The following is a 25,687-nucleotide window of genomic DNA, read 5'->3' as shown; positions in this document are numbered from 1 at the left end:
TTCCCATCATGCCTTTGTTTACGGTCTCTCCCGCTAGCTTACAGCACCTCACACCCCAACATAAGATTAGCGGTGCATCAAAAAAGGCAGCGATATCGTAGCTATCCTGCTGTACAATCTAGATCCAGATTCCAGCTCAGACCAGGAAAACAAAGACGTTCATGGATCCGTTTGTCTGACAGTGGATGCATCAGAATGGAGCTGAGCAGGATGCTTGTGACCTGCTGTTGTAAGTTCTACTTCACGCCTACAAACTTTTGCCAATGTCATTTTTTTTAGCTTTTCATTCAAAGCAACTTGAATAAAGAAATACTCAGAAATGTTCTTTGTAAATGTCCTCCGTCATCAGAAAAATGCCAGAAAAACATGTTAAAAACACAATTTTATCAGAGTTGATCTTCAATGGAGCAAAACCTACAGTACTTTTTCTGTTCTTGACAGGTCTACAGGCTTACCTGAACACTGGAGTGCACAACACAAATTAACTTTGGTTCGCTTGAAATGTAGAATCTTGGTTCATTAACAAAAAATAATGATTTAATTGTGGAAGACTATCCTGAACCAAAGAACGATTGGGGCATTAAAAAGCTGCAGCTCAAATCAGCTGTAGGACCTTTTAAGATGGTTTGGTTCTCTGCTAAGAGAAAAAAAAAAGAGTGAAAGATAAACAAACCACATAATGATTATGATAATTAAGTTTAGTGTTGTTCCTCAGCTTTCCTAAGGAAACGGTCTACATGTAAATCCTTGACCCTCCATCCTACAGACACTGGCTCAGAATCACTTTCAAACATTCAAAGAAGTCTAGAAAAAGAATAAAAGAGTGGCTGTAGACTTTTGGACAGAAGTGTAAATCCAACAGGGTCTCAGAGAGGCTGTACATGAATCAACATTAACCTCCATCATTAAAACTGTGGAAGACAGAGAGGGGCTGCCCATCATGACACGTTGTAATCTTGGTATTTATGAGCGCGGATAAAAGTGGCAGCAGCGGGAAGAGAGTGTGCTGCCAGGCTCAACAGTTCTCATTACTCATCCGACGGGCCTGTCAGAGGAATTTCCAACTGAAAATTTTGTTTTTTCCCATTCTTTGTTTAAATGCTGTTTTTGGTGTTTTAACTTGTTCTTGTGGCATTTCTCTCATGATGGAGAACATCTATAAAGAACATTCTGATTAAAATTGCATTTCTGAGTATTTCTTTGTTCCAATTATTGTTAACCAGGAGCAGGGAAAGAAAAAGGCAGTTTGAAAAAGCAGGAACATCTTTGTTTCCCCCGGCTGAGCTGGAATCGGGATCTGAACTTTACAGCTGGATGGATCTGATGTTTGTCACCAATTTTGTTGCACCACTAATGTTGTGTTGGGGGTGTGAGGGGCTGTAAGCTAGCGGGAGAGTGTAAACACAGGGATGATGGGAAGAAGGGCTGGGCTTACTCTGTGGCAATAATCTCATCCACACCCTGAAATCCTGCTGCTCTGCAGAAACCGTCCTAGAAAACAACAAATGTTTTTTTTTCCTAAAAACGACATAACGTAAAGATCACAGGAAACGCTTTAAAAAAGGTTAACAGATGGTTGGGACACAGAGTTTTGGATTTGTCAAAATAACAGCATCATCATAATTAATAGAGCACTGGGAACGCATTGAGAATAAATCAAATGTTGATCGAAGTGGAATGTGGAATATTTTACTCTACTTGACTATGTAATGTATTAAACGATAATAAGTTGAACTGATCGACACAAACGACTACGATCTCCTTCTGAAGAAATTACATTTTTGAATTTTCTAGTGGAGTCAATCACCGGCCGGTATGGACGTCTTCTTGAGATCTGGGCCACCATCTTCAACACAGCAGAGTTTGGTGACACCGTCCTGAACATGCTCATGACCGACATTCATCCACTTTTCATGGTTTAAGGCAACGACTAAAGAAAGCTCAGACCTCCACTTGAACTGCAATCCTAACACACTTTATAAGAAAATGAAGCAACGGTACAATGACATCAAGGACAAGCTGACTGATGTGATTAAAAGGGATTCAACTGCACTCCACACTGACATTTGGACAATAAAAGCTGTAGAAGCATTCGTGGGTGTGGCATGTCGGTGTGTGGAGGACATTTGGGAAATGCAGTCCTTTATTTTGCCCACACTTTCCCTGGAGGACAGACTCACAGTTGCAGATATGATTTTGATTGGATTTAATTTGATTAAAAATGGTTTATTTCAAGAAATCAGAGCAAGAATAATGCACAAAACAATTCAATCAGCAGTTCTACATACAAAGACGTATCAAATTTAGGATTAAAAGACTTCAAGATGTTAAAAAAAAGTTATTGAAGTTGCAACTGAGCATGTCAAGACCCAATCCAATGAAAATTGTGTTTGCGGCATTTTTCTGACGATGGAGGACATAGATAATGAAAATTCAGCTGAAAATTGCATTTATGACCATTTCTTTAATTTTAATTATTGTGAATCAGGAACAGACGAAAAAAGCCATTTAACAGAAAAGTATTTGTGACTTAGAATAAACGCTGGGCAGAACGCTTTGAATACACATTAAAAGATGATCGCGACAAGCCACTGTGAGAAAAACAGGAGTTTTGTTTGCATTTTTGATATGAGGTGCCGTCAGACTCTTGATTATACAGTTAGGAATAAAGACAAAACATCTCGAGTACTAAAGCAGGGCTAGTAACTATAAGTTCATGTGTGGTATTTTTCAACCCCTTACAGCAGTTGGTTCTACGGAGCCCATGACCTGACATGGGTAAAATAAGAAATATCTCGTTCCCACAAAATTAAATCTTGTTCCCACAAATTAATATCTTGTTCCCGAAAAATAATATCTCGTTCCCACGCAATAATTATGTTGTGCAAACGAAATAATATCTTGTTCCCACAAAATAATACTCCGTTCCCACTTATTAATTAATTTGTGTGAACGAAATAATTATTCACATCATAAGTAATTCCTAAACATGGATGTGAGCAATATTTGGATTTACAGCAGATAACTTCACTTTTCTGTCTGTGTGTGTCTCATTACCTCGCATGGAAAACACGGAGGATGTTTAGAGATCAGATTTATTTATTTTAAAAAGCACAAAAGCATCTGTCATCAGGTCTCCTTGTCTGGATTCATTCACATCCCCACTCCATCCTGCTGCAAAAGTCGCTTTCTGCCGGTACTTCCCTGTCTCTGTGACCATTTAGAAAGAATAGAATTTTGTTTTTTTTTCAGTAAGGTTACAAAAAATTAAACAAACTGGAGGGAAACACGACTACCTGGGCAAATTTTCAGCTAATTTTGTTGAAAACTATTATTATTATAATGACTTTTATAACAACTTTTAGGAAAAGCAGCTGTAATTATTATTGCAAACACTACACGTAAGATCATGGAGAGGCTGTACATCGATAGAGACGACTATAAACTTTCTGATTTTTTGGTTGAAAAACGCCGCTTTAAACAAACCACCAGTTCAGTTGCTACGGTTACCAACAGTAGTTTAGGCCAATGCCGTCATATTTGGCTTTAATGACTAAAAATTGTTTTTTTAGTTGTACACCATCACTGTGGATTATGACTTTTTAATCCACACCCTGGAACCAATCAGATTCGAGTATTCACCTGGACCATGGTATAAAGGACAGCATTGAAATGGGAGGAGGTTTGAGTCACACTCCTGTTTAATGTAGGCTTTATGGTTAACTTTTTTTGAATATATATACACAAGTTTCTGACCAAAACACTCTTTTACTAAACCAGATAAAAACCAGGACAGAAGTTTCATAAAGAGTTGACCTTCTCTTTCATCAGCATTAACAGTTTAAATAGTTAAACTAGCAGGAAGTGCTGTTCTAAAATAAATCAAAATGTTTATAGAGAGGAAAGAACATGATAATACACCTAAAAGCTCAAAAAGTTGATTTTGCATGACATACTGTGGGCCCTTTAACTTATCATGATGGCAACTTTCCTTTAAAGTTACAGTGAAGTCTGCTGTGGGCTCTGTAGCGGTTGCCGTGACAATGCATCGCACCACGCAGCAAATAGTCCTTTTATTGCAAAAAAGTATTTTAAACCTAAAACAAGATACAAGTACAAAAAATTGATTGAATAGATATTTCTTTTGTGAATGACCATGATAAAATTGGAATAATGCCTCTCGAACGGTGTATTGGCAGAAATTACACGGACGATGCGGAAGCCGGAACCGTCCGACGTGTCGTCCGTTAATTTCTGATAATGCACAAGTGGGCGGGCATTAACCGTTATGTAAAGTCAGAGCAGCTCACAGCTGTCGAACAGGCTGCACATAAAAACCATGCAGGGCAGTCCTCTGGGACTCACCTCAACAATACAGTGTGAATGTAAGGAAGTGGAACCACTGACAGCTGTAAAGTCCACCTCCTTCAGACTGAAGGAGTCCCTCAAATAAGAAAAGAAAGGGTTCATCTCCATAAGATGTCTAGATCAGTGTTTTTCAACCTTTTTTGAGCCACGGCACACTTTAACCCTGACAAAAATCCCGCGGCACACCAGCATCCAAAAAAAAAATTAAAAAAAGCAGAAATTCATGGTCTGTATTGATCGACCATGAATTTCTCCACGGCGCACTTGACCATCTCCCACGGCACACTAGTGTGCCGCAGCACACTAGGCACACTGGTTGAAAAACACTGGTCTAGATAATCCCAAAGGATGTCCAGCACAATTTGTCATCCTAACGAATCCATTTTCCCTCTCTGCCCCTCTCCTGTCTGCCCGGCTGTAAGTTATAAACGCTGAGCGGCTGAGCCGAGTGAGGACCGTGAACTCAAACCGGTAACCTCGATGTGTCACAGCATCTTTACTCTGAGAGTGGAAGACAAACAATGACAAACAGAGATTTCAAATGTTCATGCATCACAGAATCTAAATGCCTTTTTTCTGCAAACCCACTCAAAGCACAAAGCACACATTGGTGATGTGTTAAGAATCTCCAGCCTGCTCCCAACAGCTGAATCTGTTTTGGTCAGAAGACACTGACCTAAGATTTGAACTACCAGAACAGACAGACAGAATCCTAAAATCATGGTGGAAACACGAGCAGTGGTGGGCTAAGAATTCTGAATGATAAAGCAAGCTTCCACAGCTGCTAAAGCCGTGGTCCCAACTGCCCCTACGGGTGGATACGGTCTGTCTGCAGGTGAAAAAACGGGAAGCACAAAAAGCCCGCGGGAGATATGGTCATAGACCGCTCAGTGAACCTGCAAAGCTGAAATATTCATGCACATTTTTTCTACGGGCATGCTGTGAGCGACAGGAAGGGAACATTTATACAACACGTAAGGGTGTCGTAGGTGAGTGACAAGCACGCAGTACGGATTTTTTACTTTTTTAATCCCCCTCAAATCCTGTGCACTGCTCAAGGAGTTCAAGAGATAACAGCCTGGCTGTTAAAAATGAGGAAATTAAGCATCACAGTGTAGTTTTGGTGGACATCCTACAGGCGTCCTACAGGTACTTGCCTTTCACGCACACACACCGTGCTTGCACCAAGTGAGTACCGTCTGTAAGGAGCCAGTACTAGCACCTCACTAACGACTAAAGCGTGGCATTAGGACACCATACGACACCATCACCTCAATAAGTGCACGAAACTTCAATTAGCCTTACGGATACTTTACAACAAACCTGCAACACGCACAACAAAGGTACGTTCTGTTTTTAGGGAGCTGCCAAATGGGAACTGCAAGACACACCTTAGAATCCAGCTGCTGCTCTCTACGACCCTCCATGTGTAACAGTTTCGGTTTCTTTGTGTTTTGTTCCTTGATTTCCTATTTTATTATGTAGTACTTCCTGTTCTGTTGTTGTTTCGAGTTTTGCCCTTCCCCATCAGTCCTGAGTGTTTCCACCTGTGTCTTGTTGCCTTGTATGTATTTAAGTCCTGTCCTTCCCTTCTTCCTGGCTGGTCCATAGTTTGTAATTGTCTCGCTCCCCCGTTTTCAGAGTTTTTCGAGTCTCGAGTTTTGCCTGCCTGTTGCAGTGGTTTTGTTTTGTAGTTTCCAGTTTTGTTATTAAACCTCCATTCCCTGCATCCTCCTGCCTCCTCTCCTCTCTGCGCCTGGGTACCTCCCATTCCCCCCGTATCATTATGGACCAGCCATATATGTACCCAGCAGAGAGTGACGTTGGGGGTTTTGGAGCATTCTGCCAGGAGGCAGACGAATAACGGCCGGACGAGTTCCTCTACCCGGGCATGAAGGACATGCGGCTCCTGGAGGCGTATTGCCAGGAGGCAGAGAGGACCAGATGCCCCTGGTCCCAGGTCTCCGGTTCCATTTTCGAGGGGAGTCGCCTAGCCTCAAGAGGAGGTCCCCATCAAAATCATGAGTCTAAAACCAGGGATGCGTTTTTTGGATTAAGTCATGAAAAGTTTCACTGATCCATCTCACTAATTCCAGTAAAATTAGCTGAACTTTTTAAAACTTCTGAAGCAAAAGAAAGAGCAAAATATGACCAAACAAGCAAAATGCTTGAGATTAATATATTTTTCAGATTATAAATCACTGCAGACTAAACTGATTGACTGAAAAGAGACAATAGACTTAATGTTGCTTGAGGAGTGAGTGATTTAAACTGTCACTTTTCTGTCTGAAGTGTACTTTTTATTTTCTGATGTATATTTTCTTCTGCTGGATACAGAGGAGAATGTTAATTAATGAAAATATTTTTGCATTTTTCAGCTTGCTCTTATTTCTCTCCGCTAAATTGTTTAAAGCAGAAGATAAATATGCAAGGATATTATATTCTTTCACTGCATAACTAAGAGGAAAAATAAATAAACACAATCAAATACAAGTATCACTGGAGTACAAGTCGCACTTTTGGGAGAAATGTATTTAACAAAATACTTGACCAAGAACGGCAACTTCATCTTGAAAAGCAAATTACTGAATAAATAACAATAACAGACTGAATGTATGCACACTGACGCTTATTCAACTTCATGAAACATAGGAGGAATCCTGAATATCATATGAACAATTATTTCTATAACAATAACAGAAACATGCTAACAGGGCATCTAAACTCTACATCATTTCAAATCACTTCTTCATCCTTTGTGTCACTTCAGAACAATTCCGCCAAGCCAGCCATAAAACTAGGCGATGCTGTAACGACTCAAGACCAGAGGAACCCAAACGCAGGAATGACTCGAAACCAAAAGTAGACGGTCACAGATTTACTCAGATTCACAGAAGTCAAACATCCAGTTGCAAACAAACAGGACTCTGCTACACTGAAAAACACAAAAACAGGAACTTACATACCTGACACATAATCAGAACTGAAAACAGCTGTGAAACCAGGTGAATGCACAGGGGGGGGGGCAGCTGCCAGCTGTGATCATCACAGATGCTTCTTGTTCTGCGGTGCTGTCAGTAACAAATACTGATACAGACGCCTACAATGTCCTCAAACGATCGTTGCTATTTATCAAAAGCATGTCAGTTGCACCCCTTAGCTAAACTATGCACAAAAAAAACGCAACTTGCACTCCAAAAAACAAAGTACAGCACATGTTAAAGTTCTAGTATAAAGCATTTTACTAGAAAAATACCCATTTAAAAGCATTGTAGTAAACATCTTTTCACGCTGTGAGTTTCTACTGTAGGAGAGCTTTACACACAACACAAAAGTTTCTGACATTTATAAGTTCATTTAAAAATGAGCACAGTTCATAAATGCAGCTGTATTTTAGGGTTAGGGTTAGGCACGTCTTTTAGCATCACACGAGTTGTGTGCTTCCCCACAGTCAAAGTGTCAGACAGCGTCTAATCATCACACTGCAGACGACTTGGTTTGGTTTTTGTAAGGATGAACATCAAACTGCCTAATTATCCATCATTATTGCTGTGAGGAAAGTCATTTCCTCTCTAGAAAAGCACTAGAGTTCTGTCTCACAACAACAATCCCAAACGATTGTGTACACAGGGTCAAGAACGACCCGTCCTCTTTACGGTGTGGGACAGTGAGACAGGCGGTCCTCATCTCAAAGTGGTTTCTATGGCTTCATGACAACACATGCAGATCAAGTGGCCTAAGTTCAGTCCTACGGTGCATTCAAACAGCTCTCACCGGTCATGTTTATTTGAGAAGGGGAAAGGTTCGCTGAAAATATTATGGCTTATGGCTTTTCTGGAAGTGACGGATGAATAAACGTACAGAATCCATGACATAAATCCTAAGGCCAGACTATCACCATGGTGACATTGATGGCCCAAATACCACAAACATGACTGTGGACAGTTTCATGCTGCAGCTGAATCATAGATAAATAAGAACAAGCAGAATGGACGTCTTCAGTGAATAATGAAAGCTAAATGTATAAATGATGGGAGAATCCATGACATTTTCCAAATAAAACTAATGTGGGCCTCAGCCAGGCTGAAATTGGGATCTCAGGAGTTTGTCAAAAAGCTGAAAGATCTTCTGAAAGATGTTTGGTGAGACTTGCAAACAAGGCAAAAGCCAACAGACTTCTACTCTTTTACGTTTCATGGAACCTGAAAAAACATAGGGAGAGGCTGAGCATGTGCAAAACAAAGTCTTAGTCCTAAACTTGATCTGGCATTTGTCTTTGTGCACTTTATTTTATAGCTTAAACTCCAATAGATCATCTTTTGATCTATAATTAAATCATACCCAGTGGTTTTTTTATTCTGATTATGCGGTTTTCTTTTGTTGTTTTTTTGCCAAAAATCACTAAACGTGTCGTTTTCAAGGACATAGTTTCTGCAGAACAGTTAAAAATTCACCTTTGAGTTGAGGCAGGACTGCTTGTTTGCAGTAAACCTGCCCCCACTTCCTTACACCCATGTCTTTACTAGCTCTCCCACCAGCTTACAACCCCTCAAACCCCCAGGCTAACATTAGCGGTGCAACAAAAATGGTGATCAATATCGTAGCTATCCAGGCGTACAGTTTAGCTCCAGATTCCAGCTCAGACCAGGAAAACAGACGTTCGTGGATCTGTTGGTCTGCTGGTGGATGATCAGAATGGAGCGTCTACGTCGCACATACAAGCTTCTGCAAACTGCATTTTTCTATTATTTGCTCCTGGTTCACAACAGTACGGTTCTCAGACAGGCAATTTGAAGTTGAAATAGAAAAACATGTTCAAAAACACCCATCTTCTGCTAACTGGCATGTGCAAATATGCAGCTCTGACAATTTCTTTTTCTCTTTTAAAGGATCTTTGCTGAGAACCTGGAACTATTTGAGGGTTATTTAATGAAAAAACCAGACTGTTCTTGGCTCAGACAGATTTCTGTTTGCCAGTGAATCTATGAGCTCAGAGAAAATCAGGTTGGTTTTTTTTTCTGGCCTGAGCCGGCTCTCGATCTTCAACTCAATATTATTCCTGCCAAGAAATCTCAGTGGAACGGAAAGTTAATTCTCCTGACAGCACGTCCTCTTGAGAGTCCACACGGGACTTTGAAAGGAGTGTGACTGCAGACGGTCGTCCTCATCCGTGTGGAAACTTTCTGTGTATTAATCCTCTTATGGAAGCTGAATCCTGCTGTTGCCGGTCAATACCTAGCAGGGGGTTAGCGGAGGATGGAGAGAGCCAAAAGGAAGAGGGCATACTGGCTAGAAAGGCCACCTTTAAGCCGAAAGGTCATGCAGAATTATCAGAGCAAAGCCGTGAGCACACGTGCAGCAGGTTTCCTCAGTTAAACCACAGCGGTCGGTGCCTTAGGTTTCACCAGTTTTACCATGGCAACTGCTGAATCATCTCCTGGGCCGCCATGATAACTGCAGATCAGTCCCAAAAGCACTGATGTAGAAATGACACTCAGCCTCTCCCCCCAAACAGAATCACAACCTATCGCAACACGGCTGGAATCAGGAAACCTTTAAATTCTAATTGAAATGTTTAGTGCTAAAAACATTTTGTGGTTCAGCAAACAACACAGAACCAGACACAAGGAAGGAAGGAAGAACGAAGAGAGCGGGCTTATCCTCAGGAGTTCCCACATTTCTATAAAACCTCTGAGACTTCATTAATTATCAGCTTTTCCAGCACAGTTCAAACCGCTTTGACACAAGCATCATCCAAACGTCTGATGATACCGATGCCTCCATCCTGCATATGATTGAAACGCTTTATGTTGTCGCTTTGAGCGACCGTAGTGGCTGTAGCTGTAGGGGTTACTAAGGTTTTAAAAATGAGCTAATAAGAATTGATGACTGCGCCGAGCTTCAACATGAACGCCTCTGAAGATGGTTTCAGCTGCATTTACTGCAAAAGCAGATCAAGGTGTTCCAGGTGTTGGCCAATTTTACCAGCTGTTTGAAAGTCTGTTTAAAGGAATGAACACAGGGGAGTGTGACGCCACTTGTTGGTTGGTTCTGGGCCCATTCAATGTCAAATAACATCAGTTACTTTTCTAAAATGGGGAAATTGAGGGAATATGTCGTCGTTGCATCCCTCTTTGGGGAGGAGGGAGGAAATGGGTACCAAGTACAGAAACAAGAGGGAAGAACATGTCAGCACATCGACCCTCAAGTGACACCCAAGGTAACAGCTGATCCTACCCCCACTTATGCTATGATTCTAACCTGGGAGGAGGGAGAACAGAAGTAACAAAGAATTTGAATAAACTGGGGGGTAAGTATTCCACACAGACGTTTATTAGGGTGAAACAAAAAACAAGGATACTAAAAACAAGGTCTGGGTTGATAAAGATCAATGAATTGATCCAAGCGTAGTAAATCAATGATCCATAAAAGTACAGATCGATCTTTTATACCTTTCCTTTTCCGTTGACCTAACGCATAACAGCAGCAAATCCAAAGTCTGCTAGCTTGATTCTAACTAATTCTAACGAGTTTTAAGCAAAGATTTGTGGTCTAAATTGTGGGGCGGCCGTGATGCAGCAGAAGGGCGGTCAACCCATTATCGTAAGGATGCAGGTTTGATTCCCGCCTTGCACACCCATGAGTCGATGCGTCCTTGGGCAAGACACTAACCCCACCTTGCCTCTGGTTGTAGGTGGGCGCCTGTGTTCGGCAGGGGAGCCGCCACCAGTGTGTGAATATGTGTGCAACTGTAAAGCGTTTTGAGCCTTGTAGGTAGAAAAGCACCATTTACGCCATTCAAATCACAGTTTTTTGCTATAATCTTCTAGAATAAAGTGTAATGCTATAGTGTGAGCTCCACCTAGTGGCCAAACTGAAACGCCCTCCAGGAGAGGCACAACATTTATTTTTGTACCATGTAGTCATTAACGTCGTCACAGTCACCAAAACACAACAACTACTCAAAATGCAACCAAAGATTAAATCTAACAGGGGAATTATGACCCTTGAAAATAAACAACTAATTATAGGCGGTCACAGGCTTCCACAGGCAGACAGCAGCGGCTGAAAAAGAAATTCCTCCCAGGAATTCAGCCGCCACTGGAGCAGGGGATTCTGGAAGCTTTTAAACTTCCCTCCCAGCCTGGCGATTGGTGGGATGAAAGCCTCAAATCAGCTCTACTGGAGGGGGGGCCAGCAGCAGTGGAGGGGCTGGACCTCTGCAGGAGCTGAAATTCACACAAATGCACACACACCAAACAAATGCAAATGCCTTCCCCTATCACAGCCCAACTTTTGTAGTATTGCTGCTTCGTGGGTTTTTTTTCAGCGCGACTTTGCATGTTTTTTTTTTTAGAAAGTGCAAAATTTCTGTGTCCTGCTTGGCAGATGATCTTGTCAATAAATCTCCTCCGTGCCGTGTCTCCTGTACAAATATGTGCAGCGTGTGACATTTGCATAAATCTGATTGCAATCAAATCTTTGTTTTCATTCTCCAATACTGGAAATATTTTTCTATAAAGGTTTAAACTTTGATTAAAGAGTAAAAAGTGTGAAAATGTTTGTCTGTCTGAGAAAACTCTATAAAGTGTGTAGTGAGGACTTTAACTGCCCTAAAACATCTATAATCCTATTTTGCAGATTTCACCTACAGCAGGTTATGTATGGAACAACTCAGACTGTACGAGGGACCACTGAATTCCCAGCTGTTCTCATTTCAGCTCAACATCTGTTAGAACCAAGTTCTCACTTTTAATTCCCAAATTTGACTAAAATCTAGAAATACAAAGCATTGCAGTTCCTCAAAAGGCACTAGGGGCTGGCTTCCAAAGCATTTCCCTAATACCTCTTATGCTAACGAAAACAATTTTACACCAAAAATAAAAATATTAACAGTCTAGTTTCAAAGACTGGTTCGTCTGCTTTCTTTTCCATTAATGACAGCATCTGGAGTCTTTTAGGCGACAGGAGTTATCATTTTGTCCTGTGTTTATACGTCTATTGTATCAACTTATCACAGGCGAAACTCTTCCACTCACTCAGCTACAGCTCTGTTGCCATGATAGTTTTTCCCCAATTGTTCTTTCCAGAATGCGTGGATGTAGATTTAAGGAAGAGACTGGCGTGAAAAGAAAAACAAAGATGTTTCCTTCAAAGTCTACAAATCTACAAAGTCAACAAGCTGCAGCAGCTACTTCTTTCAAAATCAAAGCCCAGAAACACGCCGACGTCTTAGTCCAGGATTGATAGAAAAGCAGAGGAAGAAGGAGCCTTTGTGTGGGCTCGCCTGTTTGAGCTTCTCAGACTCCTTCCATGGGTTATTCTCTGTAAGTGAGTCTCTTTTAGGGTCGTGGAAAACTGTGTTTTTCTGTTCTTTTCCCATCAGAAGGGATTTGAATGAGTATGTCGTCTCTGTTGAAAAGTCTGGAGTTTTCCTTCCACCAATGGTGTGTCCCATCTCCCCATGTACCCTTCAGGGGGAGCAGCAATCAACACATATTTATTTGATCACATTTATCTACAGTGTCTTAAAATTAGACTCAAAGATTCCATTTTTTATTCTTCCTGGCTTTGCCTGCTAATGTGAAAAGACAGTATCATTCAAACCTTAAAGTATTTCTGTAACGATTCATTTTAACAACAATTCTATGCATATCACTCATCTGTGGTTTACGGTTTGATTCCGTCTATATCAAGTCTTTTTGAACGATCCGATTCACCGACCTAAAGTGGATCCAGATCATCTTTATCCAAACTTCCACCAGTGTGACTCAGAGAGAAATTCCTGCTTCTGAACAGTGAGGTTTTCCAGATTCCTTGGGTTTCTTTAAGATAATCAAGTGTAGATGAAATATGGGTCCAAACAAACGAGTAAACTAGAATGAATGTCAAATCCATTCACATTTTAAAATGATTCGATGTGTCAGACAGACCGATCTGGTCGAATAACAGGAATAGAAATTGATTCTTCGATCAATTTGATTAATCGTCACACCGCTAGTTAAAAGTGAAAATATTTCAGACATTTTAACTTAAAATGCCTACTATCAGAAAAAACAACTTTGTTTAAATTTGTAGACCAAAAGATTTGGGTTCGGTTGATAAAATTGATAAATTGATCTGAATCGATCTCTACTTTAATGGATCAATAATCGATCCATTAAAGTAGAGAATCTTTTATGCCTTTCCTTTTCATTTAATACATAACAGCAGTAGAGCCAAAGTCTGCTAGCTTGATGCTAACGTATAATGGAATTTCCCATAGGACGGCTAATGCTAACGCTCGGTAGACCTAAACATACATTGCTGACTAAATAAACCGCTTTAAATTTTAAGGAAACATTTTTTAAAAATTAACCATTTGTGGTCTCAATCACTGTTTTTGGTCAAATCTTCTAGACTAAAGTGAAATGCTATAGCATGAGCGCCACCTAGTGGTTTAACTGAAAGCCCCCCAGGAGAAGCGAAACATGTATTTTTGTAACATGAGCGAGTTTGGAGCCTTTACAATGTTCTTCAAAAACACGCAACACTGCATGTTAACAATCTCATTAGATCATTATTTCACTCGTACATTTTACAGTATGTGAACTGTGTTCTATTAATATGAATACCTTCAAAACATATTTAGAATATTAATGCGTTTCTATACAAACATACCTAAATGTTTAAATTCAATCGTGTAAAGTCAAAATTGAATCGAGTTGATCGAAAGAATAGAAAAAAATGGGATTTGTATGAGCTTGTCGTCTCCACAGATTCTGAATCATCCGGGCTCTTGTGAATCGAATCCATTCTGGAATTTATTATTAATGATCTACAGCTCTACAAAAGATCCGGTGGAAAGGAGCTTAAACATCTCCAAATGTCTGAGTTCAAACAATATCCTGACTTAGGGAGTTTTCTTAGTTCATATCCAAAAGTCTAGAAACTTTCTTAGCTTCTGTGTTTCTCTTTTTCCTAAACGCCTTCAAAGATCTACCAAAGTTAATCTGAACACAACCAGAAGATATTTCTAAATAAATTCAAATTATTCTGGGTAAGGTTATTTTTGTGGAGCTTTGATCTGAGCCACTTTAGTCATTCAGAGCTTAGATTTCTAGAGGACCACATTACAACCTGGAGACAGAACTGCAGGAACATTTGTAAACTCCTAAAGTGACCAGCACATCAGTAAACAAGGTTTTTATGTGCTAAAACACAGAATAATTCAGGTTTAACCCTCCTCTCCAATCCTTAAGGTGCTTTTCCAGAATATTCCACATATCCTTATTATCCTAGATCAGAGGATCCAACAAATGAGTTTACAGGACTAAATAAGATCCAAATTTTATCATATAATGCGGATAAAGTTCGGATAATAAAGCTCAGTTCGTAACCCTTGTGTGAGCGTTGGGAGTTGGGTCATCTAGACCCACTAGACAGTGCTCTGAACCTTTTTTCTTCAATGATTTGTGATCTTCACTGGTGTCCATGGATTACATGAAATCTCTTCACCTTTATCCACCTTTGTCATGGTAGGGAGAACATGTCAATGGAAGGGGGGGGGGTCATCTGGACCCCACAAGACCGCACAAGCGTTAATGTTGGTTAATTCTTTTGGGTTGCAGATGAGCGATGTGTCACTGTGACCCGTTTCCAGACTGGCACCCTCTTTCCTGCTTTGGATTCATCTTATTATCCATTTTCAGTATTTTCCAGCCGAAGTGTGGAAGCACTGGCCAACCGTCCAATCATTAATATGATGTAGGAAGCAAAACACCAACAACAACAACAACAACAACAACAACAACAACAACAAAAAGACTTGAGTGTCAGCAGGCTTTTGTTAAGGGTTGTGGGCACCAAAGCCCCACAAGTACGGCAGCTCAGAGAGGACGGCAGCATGTGAGCTGATACCAGATCCCGGCCTGTGATGGGACAAAACTGTGCAAACCTGATTTCCATATGGAGGCGACCCAAATGCAAATGTGTTTCCAAGCAGCAGCAGTGTTTTTTTCATTTATTTATGTAGAAACTATGTTTAGTTTCCTTTTATAGGAAACTGGTCCAAATCCTGATCACAAAATCTACAGAATCCATGTTTGACTGATTTAACGGTGAGCTAATGTATGACCCTCATGTCATGTCCTACTAGGAAACATTGAATGAAGGAGACAGAATGATGAAAACATTGTTTCAGAGATAAGAAAAGTTTTTCCTGCTTATTTATTAAGACAAGTGAATCCTTCACTTGACTGTCTACAACATATCAGTAAAGAATTGCCCGATCCTTTTTGTCTTTTAGATCAGAAGTTCGGCAGAACCGCAGGTAGGACAAGGAGTGAGAAAGTTAGAGGTGCTGAGGATTCTCCTCCAGGAGAAGTTCTGCTGCAGCTTCTCCTCCAGACTCCCTCCGTCTCCCCCACCCTCACAAAGTTTGCAACTGTTGGAGCCAGCAGTCGCTCCGGAACCAGAACCGTTCCTGAGTCCCGTCAGCGTCCTCACGCGCTCAGCAGACCGCGTGCTCCCGCAGAAGCCGGAGCGCAGAGGAGGCGCGCCTCGCACGCGCCGCGGCTGCAGACTGTCCGGCAGCCCCGCGCCGGCCGGGCTATGACTCATCCCCGCCGCTGCTGCTGCTGCTGCTGCTGCTGCTGCTGCTGCTACGGGGAGCGCGGAGATCCGCCGCCGAACCTCCGAGCGCTGCGGACACGAACCCGCAACCGGCTTTCCTGCGAGACTCACCGCTTTGTGACGAGAAGAAGCCCCTCAGATGCGCTCAGGCGTCTGCTGCGTCTGCTGCCCGGACTCCTCTCCTCCGCCTCCGAGACGTCGCATCGCTCCCCCCGGTCCAGACCGGAGGCAGAGTCCGCTCACAGGCCCCCACACCGGGCTGAGACGGCGCGGGAGGGAGGGAGGGGGGTGCCGGCTGACGACAAGCGGGAGAGTCCCTCTGAGAGGCCGACCAGTCCGATGGACGCCGCTCTGCTTCCTCCGGGAGGGGGGGCGTGACGCCCGCGGTGCTTTTACGGACCTCACGGAGAGCGGGATTACCCTAATTTTCTCAATTTGGAGTCAGAGCACACTCAAACCAGATTTAAATTAAACATTGACACACTGTAGTTTTGGTTGTAATCCCCCTGAAACAGTTATCCATCTTTTTTGGTATTGTCCCAAAGTTAAGGTTTTTTAGCAGAAGATGTGTGATTTTATTAATGATAAAATTGATTCTTGTTTTGTCCTTTTTTGGAAAGATGTCTTGTTGGGTCTAATATCAAAAAATATGCAAAATTTGTTACTCATTTTGGCCAAATTCTATGTTCATAAAAGTAAAATTTATGGTAGAAGACCCTGTCTCACTGTATTCCTTTCTGAATTAAATCAGTATATCAACAGTATTCGAAATTCAGAGAAGCAAAAAGCAATCAGAACATTGTCTGTATGTGATAGATTCAGTATTTTCTCGTAGAGTTTAACCCCTTGGCTTATTTATTTCTATCTCTATTCTTGTTCTTCTGTTTGTTACAGACGTGTATTTGATATTTGCAGTTGTGTTTTTTATTGCATACCTAAAAGTACATCCTTGTAAAATGGCATAATGTGCAATAAAGTTTATTTAAAAAAAAAAGGAGTCAGAGCACACTGAGGAGGAGAGCGGAGTCACTGCATGAACAAAATGAGCTTTAAAGTCCTGACAAAGACATTACTGACATGAAATTCTCTCAAGACACAAAACAAACGACTGACTACAATGTATTCACTGGTAAAATGACTTCACTACCCTGAGCAAAATGTAGCACACTTGATTTCTCTAAGTATACTTGAGTATAAGTATAGTGTACTACAGACCATGGATGCATAGTGTAGAAAGTATACTATCTGAATAATTCTACAGAACATTTTACATTTACAATATATCGATCGAGACACTGCAGTCATCTGACATTGAGAAAAACCTTGTAAAGAAAATATTAGAATTACATTAAATATTTAAATTAGGTAATGTTTTCCTTTGGGTCTACTTTAAATGGGACTGATATGACTGGATGTCCACAGTGTAGTTGCAGCTCCTTCACCTGAACTCTAACTAACTGGATGTCAATTAAAGAATTTCCAAAACAAAGAGAAAACTTTTATTTAATTTTATTTATTTATTTTTTGCTAAAGCCAATAATGGTGCAGTATAGTAAGCATGTTTGCATCAGAAATGGCAGTTTACTAGTAATTCCCACAGTAAGTGAATGCACCAAAGGAAAAGAATTGCAGTTCCACGATACAAACTGAAGTCGAAAATGTTCTTCTGGGTCATAACGTCCTCCATATTTCTCCACTTTCAGTTTACCTGTAAGTTCAACAGGTGGAGGCTCAAAGCAACGGTTCTGACATTTAGCAATTTTTTTAATCATTTAGACGCAGCAGCAGATAAGACCCAAGAGTTTTATCATTTAAATAATTCACTTCACGCAAAAACAACAATTAGAAACAAAGTCCATGATAAATGCAATGCAAAAAAATAACACTAAGACTGTAATTAAGGATGAATCAGGAAACATCCATCTTGTCTGCATCTGCACAGCATGGTCAAAGCCTGCAGGAGGCCTTCAGTGGATGCTGCTCTTCTCAGTGACCTCATTTTAGATTCACTCATTCCTGCAACCTTGAGTGAAACAAGGAAACAGAAAAAATTTAAAAGCTCGGGAACCTGTTTCTTTGAAAAGAGCCATTGTCTCACGTTGGAAACTCCACCATGAACTCTGGTTAAATGTGTTGGAGCTCACAGCAAAAGGAAAAATAGAAAGATTCATGGAAATAAAGAACACCTATCCGGAATTTTAGTGTAAAATCACATTCAAATTTAAATTGCACCATCCTGGAAAAAGCGTGTGCTCAATGAGAAGATGTTTGTTTTATTATCCTGAACGACAAACTGCAGCATCAGTGGCTGTGCTCCTTTTTCTGAACATTCATTTGCTACTGCAGTTCAGGAGCAGGACCCACTGTCTGGATTCTCTAACTGTCCCTTCCATTGTTTCTGCAACTGAGCTCAGACCAGCCCAGTACAGAAAGATTACAGTCTGGTTTGCATGTTGTGCTGGAATCCTTTCCTCTCTGCAGCGGGTCAAGTGCTGGTTTGCTCAGCGTTCATCCTGAAGGGTTTGTTTCAGACAAAAGAAGTGTTGGGTTGGATTCTGTCAGAGCAGGAACCCGTGGAAGAAACTAACAAAGTGTTGCTTTTCTGCTTTGAATTGTTGATATTATTGCAAACATGGATCTTTTTTGGTGCGCAGAGATGAGTAAGGGTCATTGGCCTCCCAAGTGTGCATTATCAGAATTCTGCAAGTCCAGAATTACAGTTTGGATCAATTTCTTTCTCATAAAGCAGAGTGTTTGTTACGTGGTGCGTTGTCACGGTAACGTGACAACCCGCCACACCACTGCTGCAGTCAAGGTCTGGCGGTATAAAGCGATATATCAATGCTGAAGGTCATGATGGGTTAAATGAAGCATCAGTTCAGAGAGAAAGTTCACCCCTTACCGCTTGTTTTTGTCCAGAGAATGAAGCTAAAGTTTATTTTTAAAGAAGCTGGCGCAGTGATACAGAACATGTAAGCTATGTGACCGGAACTTATTTTTTAGGCGTGCATCATCACTGTGCATTGTCACTTTTTAATGCACACCCAGCAGCCAATGAGAATCGAGTATTTACTATTGGTCTAATAACTAAAATAGCACCTCATTGATGTGTTTACCTCCAGAAGAACTCACTGACAGTAAACAACGTGTGGAAAAACTTACTACTCAACCCCAATTAATCACTCAGTCAATTCTTATTGGCTCCCATGTTAGTTGTCATGGAAACCAGGCATCTCTGCAGGCATGTTATGTGTACGATGCTGCATTGTGAAGAGAAGCACAGCTCCGTGCTGGGAGTGTTCGTGCTGCAGATGTGGATCACAGGGAGAGTTAAAGAACTGCCTCATGTGTGACCTCGAGTGTCCAAACATCAAGGCGCCGTCAGGACTAAACCGCCTCATGCTGCCATAGAGACATGAGTGTGGATTCAGAATGGTGGGGGTTCTCTTTTTAATTAGTCAGGACTTACAGAAAGGGTTAAAGCAAAAAGAAAAGAGGAAGAAGAAGAAAGGATGCAGACATTCAGTAATGGTGGTTGAGGAATGCTGCAGAAGTAAAGGTGTCCTGCACAGCATGAACTCTGGACCTGCAGAGAGCCAGAACAGCCCAGGCTGGACGGCTGCTGGGTGTGTGGCTTTGTACAGCAATCTGGGAAGTTTATGTGTTTCATTTTTTTCCCGCCATCACAGTTTAGTGTCCAGAGTGACCGTACTGCTACAAATTACAGTCTGAACCGGTTCCAACAGCAAAGTGACGAAGGAAGTTCCTGTGAATTTTGGTGCAAACGGTGAATGATCTTGATTTTGTTTTCTTTGTAACCCAAAGAACTATCGTGGGTTTGAGGAAGCTCCTTAAGCGAGAGGCTCTCACTGACAGGTTACACAAACGGAACTCAAAAATCCTTTTCTCACGAAAGTTCATTTGGTTCCGGATCAGTGCTTATCTGGATCTGCTCAAGCTTCCTAAAGAGCCTGTTTTCCACAGACACAAGCCTAAGTCAGAACCACATTACTGCACCGTCCGACACGCCGTGGTCTGCAGAGAGGAAGAGGGTAGGACAGCTCTGGAAGAGGAAATAAACAAGGTCGTCGTTTATAACTTGGATGTCTACGTTGACCATCACACATGGTCAAAAGTCCACTCCATCTCATCTTCAGGCCAACTTTGTTCATGTAAAAATTCATTTCTATTCAATTTTATTTGTATAGCCCAAATTCCCAACAACAGTCGTCTGGATTGGCTCTGTAACGGTAATTGAAAGAGTAAAACATAAAATCAAAAGGATCATGAGTACATAGAACTCAATCAGAAAAAGCTAAATTGAACTAACTAAACGAAACTGGCATCCCTGCTCTTAGACCCCCCTTCGCGGTCAGGAAAAACTCCCAAAAAAAATGGATTCTGGAAAAACAAAGAAACCTCAGGGGTGCCCACATGAAGGAGGGATCCTCCCCCAGGACGGACAGGCGATGTACCAGAACTCATAGAGAAGAATTAACTTATCTAAATCTACAACTACATGGGTAACCCTTGTGCTATCCTAGGCACGTTGACATTGGGAGTGGGGTCATCTAGACCCACTAGACAGTGCTCTGAACCTTTTTTCTTCAATGATTTGTGATCTTCACTGGTGTCCATGGATTACATGAAATCTTTCCACCTTTATCCACCTTTGTCATGGTAGGGAGAACATGTCAATGCAAGGGTGGGGTCATCTAAGATACCACAAGGGTTAAAGTCCAGCAGATGAACTTCATCCAGACGGAGTTGGGGGGACAACCGGGGGCGCGAGACGAGCCGGAGGCAGGATCCACAGCCAAGTGTTTAACCCAGGTAAACCCCACAGTTCACCACAGATGTAATCGGTCTGAAGTGGTTCTTCACTGTGGCCGTCAAAAAAACTGGTTTCTGTGAAGAACAAGTTTTGTGAGCCAGAAGCTGGTGCTTAGATGGTGGGACACCAAAGAACTGAGGCTGGGTCAGGGTCTGACACAGAACCTGAACTGGAGCCATCTCCAGAGAAAAATGGGCTGTAGGTTCAAGAAGAGAGCACCTGCTTTCGGTGCTGACCACCAACAATTTGACTACAGTTGGTGGAAGAAGGAGAGGAGGCAGTGACTGCAAAGCAGTGTTCCAGGACAGCAGTGATGGAAGACATGAAAGTAGCTGGCGTTGGAGTAGAGCAAGCAGAAGACTGGGTTAGATGGAGGAAGCTGATTCGCTGTGGTGATCCCTGAAGAGGAAAACTGACTCATGCCAGAGACGATCCATCCATCCAGCCATCCGTCTTCTGAATCCCTCTCAGGGTCACAGGGTTGCTGGAGCCTGTCCCTGCTACAGTCAGGTGAGGTTCACCCTGAAAGGGTGACCAGTCTGTTGCAGGGGCCACAGATGGTCTTTGTAGGTGCCATGAATTAACTTGGGTTTTTGTTAGGGTGAATGAATTTTATTTTTTGTTTATGTTTTGATTATAGGCCATTGAGTAGGCAATCAGCTGGTGGGTCACATGTTTGTGGGCGGTGACATTAATTGATTTTAACTCGCCTGTGGTTTTTCCCTGTGTAAAATGGAAGGGGGGGGGGGGGGGGGGGAGCTGGGTTGCCGTATTTTTTGTTGACTGCTTTCTAGGCTTTTTTTTCACTTTTGTGCTTTTTTTAATTCTTTGTTTGTTCTCTTTTTTTGATCACAATATAACAAGTGGATTAAAACTTCATAATACAAACGTCATTATGCTTCCTGGTTTTTGAGCGCGTCATTCAACCCGGACCCAGCATCAGCCTCTCAGCGACTGGTTGGTTTTGAAGTCGTAAAGAAAAAACGTCTCAACAGTCAGTGGTTCTGTTTAAAATCCTGCAGCTTTAGAGGATCCTTTGTCACCACAGTTATCACAAACTGAGGCAGCGATTGGACCTTATGACAAACTCTATGAGATTTCCTTTAGGCCTCTGACTTACCTGTGACATGAGTGGCAGTGACTTTGTGAGTCTGAGGCATTCAGCTTCAGAGATTTGGCACAAAAGATAAAATGAAAAAACTTGAAAAAGTTTACATGTAAACAAACCTGCAAGATGCCACTGATGGAACTGTATGAGGCAAGACATGATCAATAAATACAGAAATGTCACTTCTGCATAGCACCTATGCAGAAGTGACATTTCTGTATTTATTGATCATGTCTTGTTAAATGAATGTGTAACAGGTACAAAACTGTAAATGAAAATACACATATCATCGCTCCTTTTGTCTTGTTTTATTTGTCTATTTTAAACTCTTGTGTTTATTTTCATTTGTGTTTGAAATAGAGAAAATTGAATTGAATTGCAAACATTTTTGTAAAATCCAGTAGCAAGAAAGATGATTAGTTTCTTTAGTGATCCTCAATTCCCTCTTCTTCACACTCATCCTTTATCCTTTTCCTTTCACAGCTTTCTCCAGTATTTAGGTATATCTGGAATACACTGCAGAAACAGGCCCCCTTAGAAACAGTCTGACCCTATTGGCACATTTTATCTAAATAATCAGGAAAATCTGTCAATGAGGTCAGAAAAATGTATTTGCGCTTTCTCAGAATGTATTTTTTCCTGAATTGACTTCATTCAAAAATCTATGAAAGCATAAATTTCTAAAAGATTTTCACCTAGAAATAATGTTTCCAGAATTCTTGATACGTGTTTGCTGCCTTTGGACTTCCTTGACGCTGCAAACATTCACTTCTGGAATCTGTTGATCTCTTATCACACAAGTTTGAAACAACAAGATCAGCTTTGGTTTCGTTTGAGAAATGAGGGGAAAACAGCAGGAAGTGTTTGATCAGATGACGGGAAAAGCTGTTCTGTAAACAGCAGAAAAGTCGGAAATAAGAATAATTCAAACAAAATAGATCTAAGGGCACAAACTGCAGCTTCTGATGGGTAACAGTAGATGGGAAGGGACTGTTGCAGGGAATGGTTTTGTACAACCCGTGCCGCTGAGAGGCGTCGCTCACGGTGAGCAGCATTCCCCTTCCTCGAATGAAACCAAATTCCTTCCAACATTTTCCCACAAACTGAGTGTGTCAAAGGTCTCAAGCTTTGAGGCATCAGAACCAGCATCTGTTCCGCATTCAGGACCCACTCCAAACCTGCCGGGCCAGAAAAACCGGATCTGTGATCCATCTCCGATGGAATGCTGACTCTTGTTTCTTGCACACAGGTGTGGTCCAGGTATGAGGAGGACCGGAAGGAAACGTAGGGATTGGGTCCGTGGATTCCCTGGTCTAAGGACTTGGGTTTCAGGTGTTACCCCTCAGTGGGGTACCATACTGTGGCTTATGTTTCCAGTACCTCCTTGTCTGTAGATCCAACTAAGCAAAGTCAGGTTTGACACCATCAAACGACACGGACAAGAGGACCAGCGACCTGTTCCAGAGTTGGATTCAAACCAGGAAGTACGTAATGTTACAGTTCCAAAAATGACCGTTGCAGGCTGGTTGCAGAAGAAAGTGATGCCCCATTAAATCCGATGTTAAAAAAACAGATTTTACTCCCAAAATGAACCCGTTTACTTTCTGGTTTAGAGAACATTTTCAATGTACTTTGTTTTACTCTCTCTTAATGACAGCTGTGTTTGTGATGGTTGGGGTAGAGGTCCACTCAAGGTCCCATGAGATGGTGGACCCTAGGAACCTGTGTGAGTCTGTTAGGAGGACAGTGCTGTTGAGAATTGTGAGTGGGGTAGGGGGGTGGATGTAGGGTAGATGTTGTGGAGATAAAAGAAGCAGATGGTTTTGACACGTAGAGGAATAACAGTGATGATGTTGGTGAAAGGATGATGAGGTTGGAGCTACCAAAGAGGAGGTTCATGGACGTAGAGGAGGAGATGCAGGTGGATGGTATGAGTGAGTGGCATCAGCTGGTGGACTGGATCAGGTTTGTGCTCAAGTGGAGGAATTTCTGACCAATCAGCATCAACCTTCAAGTCCATGTCTGTGATTGGCTGGCTTTTGTGGCACATTTGTGAGGCAGCTTACTGCCAGAAGAGAGTTACATTTGTTTGCACATATTTATGAGGTTCAAGTGCAAAATAATTTTCTGAGCACACATTTTTTTTACAGATTTACGCCCAAAACAGAGAGTGTTGCGCTTGGAATAATTGACTTACTATTGATTTTTTTATTATTCAATATTATTATTATTGACTCATTGTTGGGCTTTTCTAAATAATTTAAATTACATGTCAAAGAGTTCTGTGTAATATTTATATATATATTTTTGCAAGAAGTTCTTACAAATGAAAGCTACTTAGATCCCACTAAGGGCAATGAAATCATTGTCATGTGGGCGCCGACGACCTCACCAAGATGGCGTCGCGCTCCGCCACCGTTGGCCAGGCTTCCCAAGTGGGCGTGTCTCCTCTAGCGATAAATCTCATTGGTCCTCCCTTCCAGCAGGGGGCGGTCACCGTCGTACCCGGAACCCGGAAGTGGTGGACGGGAGCTCCGCGGAAGCGTCGGAGCGCCATGGCGGTGAGTTCGGTGCACCTGGAGTCCGACGCCTTCCTGGTGTGCATGAACCACGCACTGAGCACGGAGAAGGAGGAGGTGATGGGTCTGTGCATCGGGGAGGTGGAGGAGGCGCGGATCGTCCACATCCACTCCGTCATCATCCTGCGCCGCTCGGACAAGCGGAAGGACCGGGTGGAGATCTCCCCGGAGCAGCTGTCGGCCGCCTCCACCGAGGCGGAGCGGCTGGCGGACCTGACCGGGAAGCCGATGCGGGTGGTGGGCTGGTACCACTCCCACCCGCACATCACCGTGTGGCCGTCCCACGTCGACGTGCGGACCCAGGCCATGTACCAGATGCTGGACCAGGGCTTCGTGGGCCTCATCTTCTCCTGTTTCATCGAGGACAAAAACACCCGGACGGGTCGAGTTCTGTACACCTGCTTCCAGTCCGCGCAGGCCCAGAAGGGCTCCGAGTACGAGCGCGTGGAGATCCCCGTGCACGTCGTGCCCCGCGAGGCCATCGGGAGGGTGTGCCTGGAGTCCGCCGTGGAGCTGCCGCGCATCCTGTGCCAGGAGGAGCAGGACACGTACCGGCGGATCCACGGGCTGGCGCACCTGGACCCCGTCACCAAGATCCACAACGGCTCGGTGTTCACCAAGAACCTGTGCAGCCAGATGTCAGCGGTGAGCGGGCCGCTGCTGCAGTGGCTGGAGGACCGGCTGGAGCACAACAGGCGGAGCATCGCAGACCTGCAGCGGGAGAAGGAGGCGCTGCTGCGGGAGCTGGCTGCTCTCTGAGCCGCTCCGGACGGACTGATCTTCTGCTGCTGCTCCTCCATCCTCGGGTCTGTCCCCCATCGTTTGGTCTCCCTTCCATCCTCGGGTCTTCTCTCAGCAGGAATGATTTCTCCTTCTTCCTTCTCAAAGTGCTCCTGGACAGACTTCAGGGTCCTCAGTTGAAATTCTAAGAATGATGAGGAACTACAGGAAGATGCTGCTGGATGAAGGTCACTTTGAGGAGCATCCTCCTCATGCTCATTCACAACAGTTGCAAAAAGCAAACATTTGTAGGTGAACAAATTCGTGGTTTTGGGTTAATTTGACTGTTTTTCTGGTTAAATGTTGTCTCCTGTTTATTAAATTGTACAAAGTTCAAATTCTCTTGAGTCTTGCTTTCGGAGCAGCAGGTCACCGTGGTAACGCAGGGTCACCTGCATCCAGGTA

The 25,687-nt window shown here is 42.6% G+C and overlaps 2 protein-coding genes across 2 annotated transcripts in view; one reads left to right on the top strand and one right to left on the bottom strand.

Annotated features, from left to right (window-relative positions):
• The window catches only part of rab27b (RAB27B, member RAS oncogene family), a 77,846-nt gene extending 61,495 nt beyond the window's left edge, over window positions 1-16,351 (bottom strand). The window contains exon 1 of the mRNA XM_023960639.1: window positions 16,093-16,351. The gene's annotated coding sequence lies outside the window, so the exon portion shown is untranslated. The remainder of the gene's footprint in view (window positions 1-16,092) is intronic.
• Window positions 16,352-24,304: 7,953 nt separating this feature from the next.
• Window positions 24,305-25,620, top strand: brcc3 (BRCA1/BRCA2-containing complex subunit 3). The gene has a single exon (XM_004075144.3). It carries the CDS (start codon window positions 24,320-24,322, stop codon window positions 25,259-25,261), a length of 942 nt encoding a protein of 313 aa, XP_004075192.2. The 5' UTR covers window positions 24,305-24,319; the 3' UTR covers window positions 25,262-25,620.
• The last annotated feature ends 67 nt before the right edge of the window (window positions 25,621-25,687 follow it).

Source organism: Oryzias latipes, chromosome 12 (assembly GCF_002234675.1).
Source record: "Oryzias latipes chromosome 12, ASM223467v1".
NCBI classification, from domain to species: Eukaryota; Metazoa; Chordata; class Actinopteri; order Beloniformes; family Adrianichthyidae; genus Oryzias; species Oryzias latipes.
The sequence above is the reverse complement of the archived record's forward strand: the minus strand, read 5'-3'. Positions and strand labels throughout refer to the sequence as shown.

Coding starts and splice junctions, on each gene's coding strand:
- brcc3 (XM_004075144.3), top strand. CDS start 24,320: ATGGCGTCGCGCTCCGCCACCGTTGGCCAGGCTTCCCAAGTGGGCGTG.